The 14054-nt window shown below is 33.6% G+C and overlaps 1 protein-coding gene across 1 annotated transcript; it reads right to left on the reverse strand.

Moving 5' to 3' along the window:
• Nucleotides 1-10362: 10362 nt before the first annotated feature.
• On the reverse strand, nucleotides 10363-13618 carry LOC108907047. Its single transcript, XM_023455927.1, has 3 exons — nucleotides 12181-13618; nucleotides 12037-12117; nucleotides 10363-10526 (listed from the first exon to the last, which is right to left on the reverse strand). The coding sequence occupies exons 1-3, from the start codon at nucleotides 13616-13618 to the stop codon at nucleotides 10363-10365; spliced, it is 1683 nt and encodes a 560-aa protein (XP_023311695.1).
• Nucleotides 13619-14054: the final 436 nt, after the last annotated feature.

Below are 14054 nucleotides of genomic sequence, written 5' to 3' on the forward strand. Positions count from 1 at the left end.
GTTATTTTCACTTCTGGAGTTCACTCGAGCAATAAATCTCATAAAAATTCTACTTTTTCTGTAACCAGGTAAATAACTTATTACATTCGATTGTTTTTTAATGCCCTTTTTTTCTAGGTGTTGACCTTCTGGGTGTTGAACGTGTACTGCCGAAAATTATGACATTTTAGTATTTATACCTATTCAAATTTTGTTTGATTTCCATGACTACGTCATAATTTGATAATGTGGAAATTTCTTTTTGAGTTTATGGATTTATGCTTTACAATGGCTAATTTTTATTTACAGGGTTGAATTCCTCGTGAAATTTGCTTTCTGTTAGTAGGCACTATATCTGATTACGAGACATATCACCTCTTGCATACCTCTTGTCTTAAATTTGGCCGTACCAATTACAATTCTTATATTACACTTAATTCTAGTATTTAAATTTAAAATTCAGACTTTGTTTAAAGTTTCTGTTGTGACATTATATTCCAAATAACCATTATGTGTCTTTTACAGAGTGTTGAATTTCAACGTCCCTCTCACTTGGTCGCACTATGGAAATTTGTACTCAAAAAATGGTTTACACTATATGTTTTCTGTATTATACCAGTCTTTGAGATTATATTTGTATTCTTTTTAAATCATTTAATCTGGAGAATTGTTTTTCACTGTGGAATCTCACAAATTACTATGGTCTCGGTAGAGTCATTTCGAATTACAGGTATTTATGTCATTTTATATGGTTTTACATAACTTGTCTTTGCATGGTATCAGTATTATTGTTAATTAAACTTTCTATCATAATTTTATGTAGTTAAATAAGTTTATAGCAATAAATTTTGGTTTTCGTTAGATTCATTTACTAGATGTCATTGTAACAAGTTTTTAAATCTGCTTTTCTACATTTTATTACTTATTTAACCGCATTCAATTCATTTTTATATGAAAGACTGTTTAATTAGTTTACTGTAAAGACCAGAAATTCACTAAGGTCTAAATTTCCATGTATTACTGGTTGCCTATCATTGTTCATTCACTTCAATAAATTACTAGTTCTGTTTACTTACAAATTTTTTATCTTTTATATTTTCAGTCTCTATTTCTTATAAATTCTGTACTTTTTTGTATCATTTAAATATTCAAATCCTTCAAAATTCAATTAGTGCTTTATTAATTCTAAATTTGGTATTCAGTTTTGATTCCTATAGAAATATTCTAAATCACTATTTGCCCTTTTGTGAAAAGTTAGGATTATTGCTTTAATTTTTTATTAGGTAGTAGTTTATAAATTGTTCAATACATTGCCTTCTCTTTTTAGCTGTACATATCCTATTGCTTCATCGCCATAAGACTGTCTCGTAGATCTATTGGAAACAAATAATTTGTTAAAATTTTCTTTATGAACTGAACAAATCAAGAAGTTAGGTTAACTTCTTGATTTGTTACATTTCTGTAATAATCAACAAATAAATATTGGGTCCTTGTATCAGGAAGATTTATATCACATAAATTTTAGTACTTACAAAGATGTTTTCACATTTCTAAATTCCGCCGAATTAAAATCTGGATTGCAGCTAAAATACTGTGCAACCATAATCCCATCTACTCTAGGTAGTAAACTACTGTTAGCCTTCTGAAAATCTGGCTCCATTCTTATTGTGCATAAGTAAAATAATCTTTCTTACAGCAAAGAAAAACAATAATTGTAAACAATACACCAAATAAAATAACACAGTTTAACCAAACCACACTCCAATATCCAATGTTTACACGAACGCTATACCAATCACACCATGATAAATATGAACTTTGACGTCATAGCCAATCACAGCATCGTTTGCTGTCACATGACATAAACAGATATTAATTAGTTTTTTAATTTCAAATTTATGGATTATTAATTAGTGAATAACTCAAAACTGGTATGCAAACATTACGATAACACCTGCTTCTTTATTCACAGCAATTTCAGTCATTAAAACTGATATTGTCACATATCCTATTTTATTCTTTTCTATACACATAAGTTGACAAAGCATAGATGGACTATCAAACATACCAGAATATTTATTGCTGTTATATGGTAGGTACCTAGTACTTACTTACTCTAATATTACACGTTTTTAGCCATCTACAAGCAGTAAACTGGCTATTAGCACTATCCCGCTAATGGACACCACAAATACTAAGAGTGCAGCTTTAGGAAAAAGGCACTTTTTCTTTTTGATATGTAAAATGAAATAATGATTGTTTTAATATAATATTTAGGTTGAAAACACTCCAAATAAGAGAGGCTGGACAGACTACACTCCGAGTAGTTTAAAAGAACCTGTCAGTAAAAAGCTTCGTCCAACGAAGCCAAATCCAGTAATTGCATTAAAGGAGGAATATTACAGACAAAAAATAGAATTGGTGAAACTACAGCGAGAGAAGTTTGAGAAGGAGAAAGTTAGAAGCGATGAAAAACATCGAAAATAAATGGAGTTGTTAGATCTAGACATATAATTAAAGGTGGCAGAACTAATGCAAAAATGTAATGTAGTTTGTTTGTAGTTTATTGTTAAAATATAAAATAAAAATTATGTAGATAGGTACCTAATGTAATGTAAGTCTAATAAGACTCGAGGCGTTTCAAATTTTTCGTACATGTTGCAAGTTTGTATTATATCTACAACAGAACACAAATACCACAGTTAAAAATAAACTTGATGCTTTGTAGTAAAATATTTATTTTATAATGCATATAAGAATAAAATTTGTTATACCTACATGAATTTCAGTAATACATGTTTGGGAAATAAATTAAAATATATAATAAAAATAAAACAAAAATCAACACCACTAAGTTTACAGTCTTGCAAAATGTTCGTGTATTAACAAGTCTCTCACTTGCCGTCCATCGTTATTTTCCACATTTCTTTCTTCGGGTTCTACATTTTCATCATTTAAATCTTCTAGCCAATCATTTGGTATTTCCTCGCCCATGTCCAGTGCCAAGTTATGTAGGACCGCAGTAGCAACAATTATTGCTCTGACTGTATCGAGCTTGACTCGCATTCCTAATAGACGTGTAGGAAATCTGCGTTTCCATACACCATACTGCCTTTCAACCACATTACCTGTTCTTATTAGTGACTCGTTATATAAATTTTGTGCTGCTGTTTCAACAGTTCGAAGTTTAGTCATAAGATATGGTTTGTTTTATGGAATAGCCACTGGCTCCTATTAATAAATATTGACCATATATACTTATATTATTTTCAAAATCTCTCTTCAAAACACTGTTGTTAAAAACTGTTTGATCATGTGCAGAACCTGGTCATCTACACACAATATCCCTGATTCGTAGTTCAGCATCGGAGACTGTCTGTACATTTAATGCAAANAAGCATTACAACAACTTTCCCTACACTGTTAGGAAACATGTGGAAAATTTTCCGATATGATACACTCCAGCCCGCGGACATGCGATTTTGTGCTACGTTATGGTTACTTTAGTCGCGATATCGTCCACAACCCGCTCCTGCCAAGGCACAGCCCTACGCCCTGACTCGATAAAACTCATTCACATTTACCGAGCCGTTGCATATATGCATATAAATGGGTTTAATTATGAGAGAAAATAGTCCATATCGAGGATATTTGAAAATCCCTACCCTAATATGGGGCGCTTTATAACCTATTCGGCAGTGATGAAATCTTCCCAGATTAGGCCATTCGTTTTGTAAGTAACTTCGGTGGGTTTCGTGGAAACGGTTTTTTAGTGCCCACGAAAATGTAAATGAAACAATTTGTCATAATCAATTAAGTAATAACCTTATCATGGTAAGGTTTGACGTGAAAATCTGTGACTGATCTATGATCGTAAAAAAAATAAGTAAAAGCTTTGTCATGGTAAATCGGGAGCGGGAAATTCAAATTTGACCTCCAACTGTTTCTAAAGTACGCCGCTTCGCAGAATATTTAAAAAAAGTTTAGGTACTCTGTTTTCGTCAAAGTTAGTTTAAATTAATTTCTAGGGATCAAAATAGTCTGTTAAGAAGAAAAAAGATAAAAGAGATAATTTCCAAAATATATTTGAAGTCATCGTAAAGTTATGTTATTCTAATTTAATAATTTTTCTGTATCTTATAGTAACTATAGGCCAGGAAATACAGAGTTGGGTGCGACTTTTTATTTCGCAAGCTGAATTTATCACTATAGATGCTAAATATTATGTACAATAACAAATTAGTTTCCACAGTCATGAACATGGTTAATTGTATAATTTTTACGTAAATTCACGTGTTTTGCTTATAACTTTTCCGTTCATTCCCACGAGAAAACAGTGAAGTAGGTACTTTTTTTCGTCTTCAAAAGACCTACAAAACTAGCCCTCGAGCGTCAAAAAATACTGATTAGATCAAAAGTTATAAACAGAAGAAGTTTATTTATGACTACCAGAACGTTTTGGCATCGCATCCTCTCATTCCTTATCACTGTCTAAAAAGTCACACGAAATCTGAAATCAGTGAAATCTGAAGTTGAATAGTGTACAAGTTATGGCCTTATAAACAAATTAACTAATTATTAGTCTGGACGATCCCGCGGATCTTCTACAATCGCACTGATTTTTTTCATGGTAGATTTCATTTTAGAGATAGTAGATTCAGTTTTTTAAATTTCAAATTTGCAACCTGATTTTTTTTTTTATTTTTTAGCCTTAGTCGTAAAAGGAAATATACGACGTGATATAGTTACACATATTATTACATATTCGGAAACTTTATGAAAAGAGCTTTAAGTTAAAAAAAATCGTTAAGATTCGTTGAAAAATAAATTTCAAATATATTATTTTCAAGGAATTTCGCTTATTTAACGGCAGGACTATGAATATTATCGTCATTTTCTTCGGACTCGCCGTCGTTCGCTTCCCCCACCCTTCCGCCGCGCCACGGCTCGCCGAGAATCAAACGACCCACTGACTTTAGACAATATTTCTTCTGCACTTAACATACTTCCACAAATAAAATATTTTTATCTGGGAAGGTACTTGGGTTGCCGGTTATGACAGTATTATTTTTACCGCTACCAACCTAATTTGTTTAACAATTTCCAGGTTGCATAATTGAAATAAAAAAAAATTATGTATTTCAGTGTATTATTATGAAATCTACCATGAAATAAATCAGTGCGATTGTGGAAGATATTCGGGATCGTCCAGACTAATAATTAGTTAATTTGTTTGTAAGGCCATAACTTGTAAACTATTCAACTTACCGATTCCAGACTTCGTGTGAGTTATTAGACAGCGATAAGGAATGAGAGGATGCGATGTCAAAACGGTTTGGTAATAATAAGGCAGTTTTTAAAAGTTTAAATCAAAAGTCATAAATAAACATCTTCTGTTTATAACTTTTGGTTTAATCAATATTTTTTGACGCTCGAGGGCTAATTTTGTAGGTCTTTTGAACACGAAAAAAAAGTACTTTACTGTTTTCTCGTGGAAATGAACGGAAAAAAGTTATAAACGAAAAACGTGAATTTACGTAAAAATTATACAATTAACCACCCTGTAAACAATCTTCCCCCATTTTTATGACTGTGGAAACTAATATGTTATTGTACATAATATTTAGCATCTATAGTGATAAATTCAGCTTGCCGAAACAAAAANAGATAGGTACCTAATGTAATGTAAGTCTAATAAGACTCGAGGCGTTTCAAATTTTTCGTACATGTTGCAAGTTTGTATTATATCTACAACAGAACACAAATACCACAGTTAAAAATAAACTTGATGCTTTGTAGTAAAATATTTATTTTATAATGCATATAAGAATAAAATTTGTTATACCTACATGAATTTCAGTAATACATGTTTGGGAAATAAATTAAAATATATAATAAAAATAAAACAAAAATCAACACCACTAAGTTTACAGTCTTGCAAAATGTTCGTGTATTAACAAGTCTCTCACTTGCCGTCCATCGTTATTTTCCACATTTCTTTCTTCGGGTTCTACATTTTCATCATTTAAATCTTCTAGCCAATCATTTGGTATTTCCTCGCCCATGTCCAGTGCCAAGTTATGTAGGACCGCAGTAGCAACAATTATTGCTCTGACTGTATCGAGCTTGACTCGCATTCCTAATAGACGTGTAGGAAATCTGCGTTTCCATACACCATACTGCCTTTCAACCACATTACCTGTTCTTATTAGTGACTCGTTATATAAATTTTGTGCTGCTGTTTCAACAGTTCGAAGTTTAGTCATAAGATATGGTTTGTTTTATGGAATAGCCACTGGCTCCTATTAATAAATATTGACCATATATACTTATATTATTTTCAAAATCTCTCTTCAAAACACTGTTGTTAAAAACTGTTTGATCATGTGCAGAACCTGGTCATCTACACACAATATCCCTGATTCGTAGTTCAGCATCGGAGACTGTCTGTACATTTAATGCAAAATAGCCCTTCGTGCATCGAAAGATTTCTGCATCGTCTCCCACAGAATCCATCTTAATCAGACTACAGTCAATAGCCTCAACACGTCTTGGAATTTGAGCAATTCTATAGAATTTTTTGACTTCACTTTCCATTTCTGCAACAGTATCATACATTTTGAACGTATTATGGTCTTAATGAAGCAATAGCATATGAGACTCTTTGCACTATTCTACTAGCCAAACTTTTTGACATACCCATGAATTTTTTTCCTGCAGAAATCAATATGCTATCAGTTGCATAAAAACGTAACAATAGTTGCACTTTTGGTTCTATGCATCCACCTCTAAAATTTATAAAAATAAATAATTTCAGAAAATCCTGAAAGGTTATATATAATATACCTGTTCGTTGGTAAAGCAATTATGTCTTCAATTTTATGTAACAAATTTTCTACAGTATTCTTTGTTAATCTGAATCGATCAAAGAAATCTAATTCATCATACATTTCAAAACAAGGACGTCGTTTTCTATATAATTTTTGTCTCCGCACAAATATTTCTTCATCTTCTGAATAACTAGAGCTTGATGGTGAGAAATACATTCTTAACTTTTTTTTATCTCAAATAACTACAACCACGTATAATGTATGCTACAACTACACAAATGGTTATCAGGTTATCAAAATATTAGGTGAGGTTGTACTTAAAATCACATTACTGGCGCTAAAGTCTCGAAACGGCGCTTTAACTTGACTTTAAATTGATTATGAAACCGGCCGTTAAAGCAGGTAAGTGAAAAAACTAGACCAGCGAATACTAAACGTTTCTCTTATATGTACACAAATTATAAGTGTACAAATTATACTAATATCAATATATTCTATATTAGAAAGGCAAGCAGGCAAAGCCAAGCACAAATGTGAAGTACAAGATAGGCAAAACAGCAGCAGTAAATGTTTAAATTAGTAAAGCAATTAAGCAGTAAAACACTAAGCAGGCAAAACTTAAATATAGCTTATCTGTTTGTGGAAGTTTCTGGTTCCACTAGGATGGTACGGCAAGGTCCCACTGGTGCCTCTTTACTTTGGTAGAGCTTTGGTCCTCATATACAGTGTGTCTAATTCTGTAACGTACGTGCCACGCGGTATTGCAGAGTGAACATGCCAGGAAGAAGAGGTAGAATCGAAGGAGTTCAAGCAGCAAGCCAGAGACAAGCAGAGGAGATATATAAGGGTTTCCGGTGGCTTGTAAGCCAATACCTTAGTGAAGATGATCGGAACACTTGGATCGGAATATGTCACTATCTTTCTTTTGGCCTGAAAATAAAGAAGCGAGCAACAAAAAGCTCCTAGTCTACTTAGGGAAAAAGACATGCGTCTTACCTTGGTTGGTGCGTGGCCAATGAATGGAAATATTGCAAAATTCAAGCAGGGCTTAAATTCAGTAAAACTACTGAAATTTTGTCAGTAAATCCTCAATTAAGACAAAAAAAAACGAGCCCAAAACTTCCAGAAATCTGCTAAGTGGTAGTGGACTTGCAATCAAGCACATGTACAGGANAATAAACAATACATTCATCAAACCACGTAGTTCTTTTAAATAATGACAACTTCAAAGTTTTGTTTTTCGAAATCTGTAAATACTTAATTTATAATAGATAGTAACATCTTTAAAAAAGTTGAAGTTGTCCTCACGAAAGTGTTGCCCTCACTAATACCGTTAAAAAACGTGGAAAAACGTGGAAATAATTAGTGAAAAAACCTGTGAAATTGAATTAAAGTACTCAGTGATCATTCCAGAATCAAATTATTTGCAAAATATATGAAGAAGTGCAGTTAAATAGGAATAGAAGTTATTTGAAATAAAATCTATACCAATAACAAAAAACGTATGTAAATAGAATCGAACAGAGTTATCTTATCAGTGAACACAAAAGAAATACAAACCTAAAGGAGTCCATACACTGGAATACTAAAAATGCAAGAATCTGGCGAAAATGTAACGCTTAAAGGTATTTATGAAGAGATAGTAAAAATTAAAACTGATCTGAAGAATATTGTTGAAGCCAGTGAAACTCGAGTTATTTTTAAAATTGAATCTTTAAATAACAAATTGAATAATCTTGAAAAAGAAAATTTAGAATTAAAAGACAAACTGGAATCCTTAGAGAGACAAAACAAAAAGAATAATATTATAATATTTGGGCTGAATAAACCATCTCATGATATATCAGTAGAATATATATGTACTGAACTAAGAAGGCTATTAGAAATTGAGATAGCTGATACTGATATAAATGATATTTATCCATTGGGAAAAGGTAAAAATAAACCAATAAAAGTAGAACTGCTGTCATATCTGAAAAAAAGATATATCATCCAAAACTGTTATAAACTAAAAGGAACAAATATATCCATAGCTCAAGATTTAACCGATATCCAGAGAAATGAAACTAAAATATTAAGAAAACATTTGTTCGAAGCAAGAAGAAATAAGGAAAATGAATGCTATATTAAAGGAAATAAGTTGTTCATAAACAACAAATCATATACTGCTCACCAGTTGGAAACAGAAGAAGTGTTTGAGCAGCAAAGTGTTAGTGCCCCAGCTACGCCCTGTTTACATAATCGTCACAATGGACAGGAGACTGAAGAGGAATTTGAATTCCGCGCAAAGGAAAGGCAACTTCAGAAAACTGCATTAGAGGAAAATAATACCAACAAGGCGCAGGACATCGAAGAAAAAGGAGACACAGAAAGTTCACCAGCACATGCTACAAANCCCCTCGATCCCAAATCATTGAGGCCAATTTCTAGCCATAGAATAATGGCGCGGTTGTTTTTGCAGGAAATAATAAATAACTACAAGTAGGAACTGGAAGAATACCTTATAAAAATAATAAGTTTACATAAATAACGAAAGTAATAACTACTGGTCACTATATATTATGACCTTCAACATTGTAGTCTAATCTTCGGCGCCGCTGCTGTTGTCGTCATTGTCGATTTCGATATTATCCTCTTGACTGGGACTAGAACTCGTACCTGGTTGTTCAAAATTTGACTTTATGTTTAGATAGTACTGAACATTTTCAGGGGTTTTCAAACACCTAGCTAGATTTCTTAGGAATACTAGTTTTTGGAGTTTTATTTGAATTTCCTCGTGATACAAAGGCGCCAGAGTCACTGGGCAGTTTCTTTTTATTTCGCAGTTATATAGTATCCCAGCTCCCCGTGTAAGAATGCTTTGTTTGAATGTAGTCCATATTGGCAGATATTTTAATGACTCTAACTTGTTTTATTTTCATCAGTGGCTTTGGATTTGGCATGAAATATGGCTTTAAGGCTTGAGCTATATTAAAAAAGTTTTCCTGCTTGATTTTAACCAAATTAAAAGGAGAAGGCTTTTCTCTAGCTGCGAGTACTAANACCTCAACTCAACAATGTGGGTTTACATAACCTGAAAACGGAGTAATAATAAATCTGTAGTTGCTTAGAACTAAAAAAAAAACTAAATTTTTTAAAGTGGACACAGGAATGAATAAGGTAGTACGATACATCTTTGTTTACGTTGGCTAACGGTATTAATTTTAAATCTTTCTCGTTTCAGGGCAACTGGGGCTGATAAAAATGTAAAATAATACTAACCTAATAAAAATTAAGCCCGTAACACATTACTTTACAACGCAACAAAATTGTAATCGAAACCTTTTATATCATATTCAAGTAATACCTTATTAAAAATGGCATTGTAGAATTTCCGTCAATTTCCTTAAAAAAAATTAAATGACATGTTACAGACGTTGGTTGTTTTTGCAGGAAATAAAAAATACCTACAAGTAGGAACTGGAACAATACTTTATAAAAAATAATAAGTTTACATAAAAAACGAAAGTAATAACTACTGGTCACTATATATTATGACCTTCAACAGTGTAGTCTAATCTTCGGCGCCGCTGCTGTTGTCGTCATTGTCGATTTCGATATTATCCTCTTGACTGGGAACAGAACTCGTACCTGGTTGTTCAAAATTTGACTGTATGTTTAGATAGTACTGAACATTTTCAGGGGTTTTCAAACACCTAGCTAGATTTCTTAGGAATCCTAGTTTTTGGGGTATTATTTGAATTTCCTCGTGATACAAAGGCGTCAGAGTCACTGGGCAGTTTCTTTTTATTTCGCAGGTATATAGTATCCCAAGGCCCCGTGTAAGAATGCTTTGTTTGAATATAGTCCATATTGGCAGATATTTTAATGACTCTAACTTGTTTTATTTTCATCAGTGGCTTTGGATTTGGCATGAAATATGGCTTTAAGGCTTGAGCTATATTAAAAAAGTTTTCCAAATTAAAAGGAGAAGGCTTTTCTCTAGCTGCGAGTACTAAGCAGTCCCAGTCCGACTGAACTTCTGCCATATTTTTTCATTTCTTGGCAATCAAACTGAAGTCTTGATCGTTTGGTAATCGAGAATGTCCTCGTATTGGAAAATAGTATGCGAACTATGCATAAAGAGATCTAACCATTAAGTAATTTTTGTTTTGTCCTGGGCACCCGTCACTAAACAGAACTGGATCTTCTTTGGATATATCTACACTGAAAATAATCTAATAGCAACGATGTCGATATCATTTTAGCCCTTTTTCCTAACGGTTTCGTCATAGACATCATACTCGCATCATTTGTGGCTAGATACAATCCAAATACATAATACCAAAGTTGGCTTGCAAAAAAATGCTTGTATTTCGAATCCAAGCTAGAAACGAACCTTTGCCTGGTAGGTAGATGAATGCAAAGCCGATACACCCGGTGCGTTCAAGTAGTTTTCTACCTCATTATAATTCGCTTGATTTTCTACGTTAATGCGAATTAATGCCAGATCTACACTTTAAATAAGTATTTATAAAGGTATTTACCTACGACCGCTACTGTAAATACTTAAAAGCACACCGTCTGCGATCAATGTAAGATTCCTATTACGTACGGTAAAAAAATCGCACAGTTTTCCTAGCAACCGCCTAGCAACGGTCAATACAATACTGTTTGTATTGACCGTTGCTAGGCGGTTGCTAGGAAAACTGTACGATTTTTTTACCAAGCTGTGCGATTTTTTTACCGTACGACGTAATAGGAATCTTGCATTGATCGCAGACGGTGTGTTTTTAAGTATTTAAAGTAGTGGTCGTAGGTAAAGTATAGTACGTAATACGTGGTGTAATGCAATTACGCACTCATAGAATTACGCACTCGCCGCTACGCGGCGTCGTGCGTAACTTTTCCATTCGTGCGTAAAATGCTTTTTACAGCACTTATTACGTAATATACTATTACGCATTGGGTAGTAGCGCAAGCCTCTATATTAATATGACATTTATACCTTAGTAGGATATAGGGATTGTAAGGAACTATCCAACGATTGTATAAAATACAATTTCTGTTATTAGCTCTGATCGTTAAAGTTCTGCCGTTGTTTGGCCTTTTATAAATGACTTGCTCCTTTTCAGATATTACTATAAATTCACTTAATTCTTTAGGATATTTTTTAGAACATTGGCCATTCGTAGAAATGTCGTAGAAACTTGACTATAAATTCGCCGTATTCAGCGAGCTCTATAACCTGTCCAACATAGTGATTGATGTTTTTCTTTTGTCGCAAATTTCACCAAGACAAAATCATCGCAGGCGATCTCTACATAATCTGAAATAAAAGGATAAGAGTAATTTTAGGAACAACTATTCACAAATCAAAATCTTCTTTTACCTAATAGTTTGTTAAAGTCTTCAACATCTGATGGATCCATCTCAACATCAGAATCAGACGAATAAGTGTTAAATTTAATTATTTTTAATTCTTGCTCCAGATCTGATTCAGATGATGAAGAATGCATTTCTTTGGGTCTACATTTTCTAGGTTTCTTCTTAGCAATATTCATATCTCGTTTTATTTCCATTCCTTCATCCATAGATATCTTCTTTTTGGTTCCGGTGATTTTAACCTTCGTTTTGCGGTTTGCTTCCATCTCTTCAACTCTGGTCTTCTCAGAAGTGCTGGTATAAATTCTCGATTTTCCCAACATCGATTTTCTGTTAGTTTTTCGCGCTCCCGCCTTGGGAAACGGTTTAATACCTGCAGGTTTAACGGAAATATTTGAAAGTATGATTATCGATAGTTGTGTAACTTTATCAACAATTTCGGTGAGTAAAGAGCGCATCATCAAAGTGATTTCTTCTGTGTCATCGTTTTTAAGTGAAGAAATTGAAGTTTTTGCTGATGTTGGATTGATAACATCAGGTGCAATCATGCTAATTTGCGACGATGTACTGGGAGTGTCGTATACTGACAAAGATATGGTAGTTTCTTGATTTTCTTTGTCCTGGGGAACTGGACGATCTGTGGCGTATGCTCCAAAAAACTCGTCGTCGGTAAAAATAAGTCTATTTATGGGCCAGAGTCCAGTAGAAGAAAATGCGTTTACTATATTCTTTGGGGTAATGCTCTGTAAAAAAGGTTCAGCCGTTAATTTTGCAACCTCATATATAGTTATCTGTTTTCCAGGAATGCTAAGGAGGTGATTATTGAATGACACCTTGCACCTCTGCTTGAAAGGCCCATAGACCGCTTTGTCTAGGGGTTGCATGCTGTGGGTACAGTGAGGTGGGAAGGACAATAAAACGATACCATTATTTCTTGCGTAATTAATTGCATCCACTGACACATGTGTTTCATGGTTGTCAAGAAGTAAGAGGTTCGGGCTCTCTGCGCTGCTGTGGGTATGATATTTTATATGCTCTAACAGTTTTACAAATATTGTTGTTGTCATCCAACCAGACTTTGTGCCAAAGGCTACTGATCCAGGTGGTGCACCGTGTAAAAAATGTTCTTTTATTCGAACACGTGGAAAAATATATAATGGGGGAATTGTTTTACCCGTTGCCGATACGCATTGACCTACAACCCTTTTTCCTCTTTCAGCAATAACCTTAGGAGCTTGCATTACTGTAGACACGCCCGTCTCGTCGGTATTCCAGATACGTATCTGGTTATTACTTGGTTCGACGCTATATTTCCTTTGGACCTCTTCATAGTTATTGAAGAAAACGTCGACATTGTACTTGTTAAAAGCTGATGCCCTAGCAACGCTTGTGTTTTCCGGTTTACGTAAAGAAAGTCTCGGATGGCGATTCATAAAAGTCCTCATCTATTCAATACCAGCCATTTGATTTGTATGCCACTGCTGTGGAAATTTTTTCTGCAATTTTAGTGCATATTCATATGCTAACTTGCGAGTGGATAAATATGTTAAACCGTACAAAATTCTTGAACGTTGCTTGAGGTAAATCTCCAATTCAGTTTCCTCCTTTGTGGAAAAAACTTTCCGAGTTGCGTATTGTGATAAATCATCAAACGTTTCTTGGTCACTTTCGTTTCCAGAATCAGACNGATCGTTAAAGTTCTGCCGTTGTTTGGCCTTTTATAAATGACTTGCTCCTTTTCAGATATTACTATAAATTCACTTAATTCTTTAGGATATTTTTAGAACATTGGCCATTCACCATACTTTGGGCTCTGGATTTAATTCTCCACAAGGGCCGTGTACCATGAAAGAGGTTACTATTTCATATAATTCTGGTTCT

This window comes from Anoplophora glabripennis, unplaced genomic scaffold (genome assembly GCF_000390285.2).
Source record: "Anoplophora glabripennis isolate ALB-LARVAE unplaced genomic scaffold, Agla_2.0 scaffold261, whole genome shotgun sequence".
In the NCBI taxonomy this organism is placed as follows: domain Eukaryota; kingdom Metazoa; phylum Arthropoda; class Insecta; order Coleoptera; family Cerambycidae; genus Anoplophora; species Anoplophora glabripennis.

Excerpts from the sequence above, each read along its gene's own strand:
- LOC108907047 (XM_023455927.1), bottom strand. The coding sequence starts at position 13,618 with ATGAGGACTTTTATGAATCGCCATCCGAGACTTTCTTTACGTAAACCG. Across the intron at positions 12,118-12,180 it reads AGACTTTAACAAACTATTAG|ATTATGTAGAGATCGCCTGC; the intron begins GTAAAAGAAGAT and ends CTTTTATTTCAG. Across the intron at positions 10,527-12,036 it reads TCAATCACTATGTTGGACAG|GATTCCTAAGAAATCTAGCT; the intron begins GTTATAGAGCTC and ends CCCAAAAACTAG.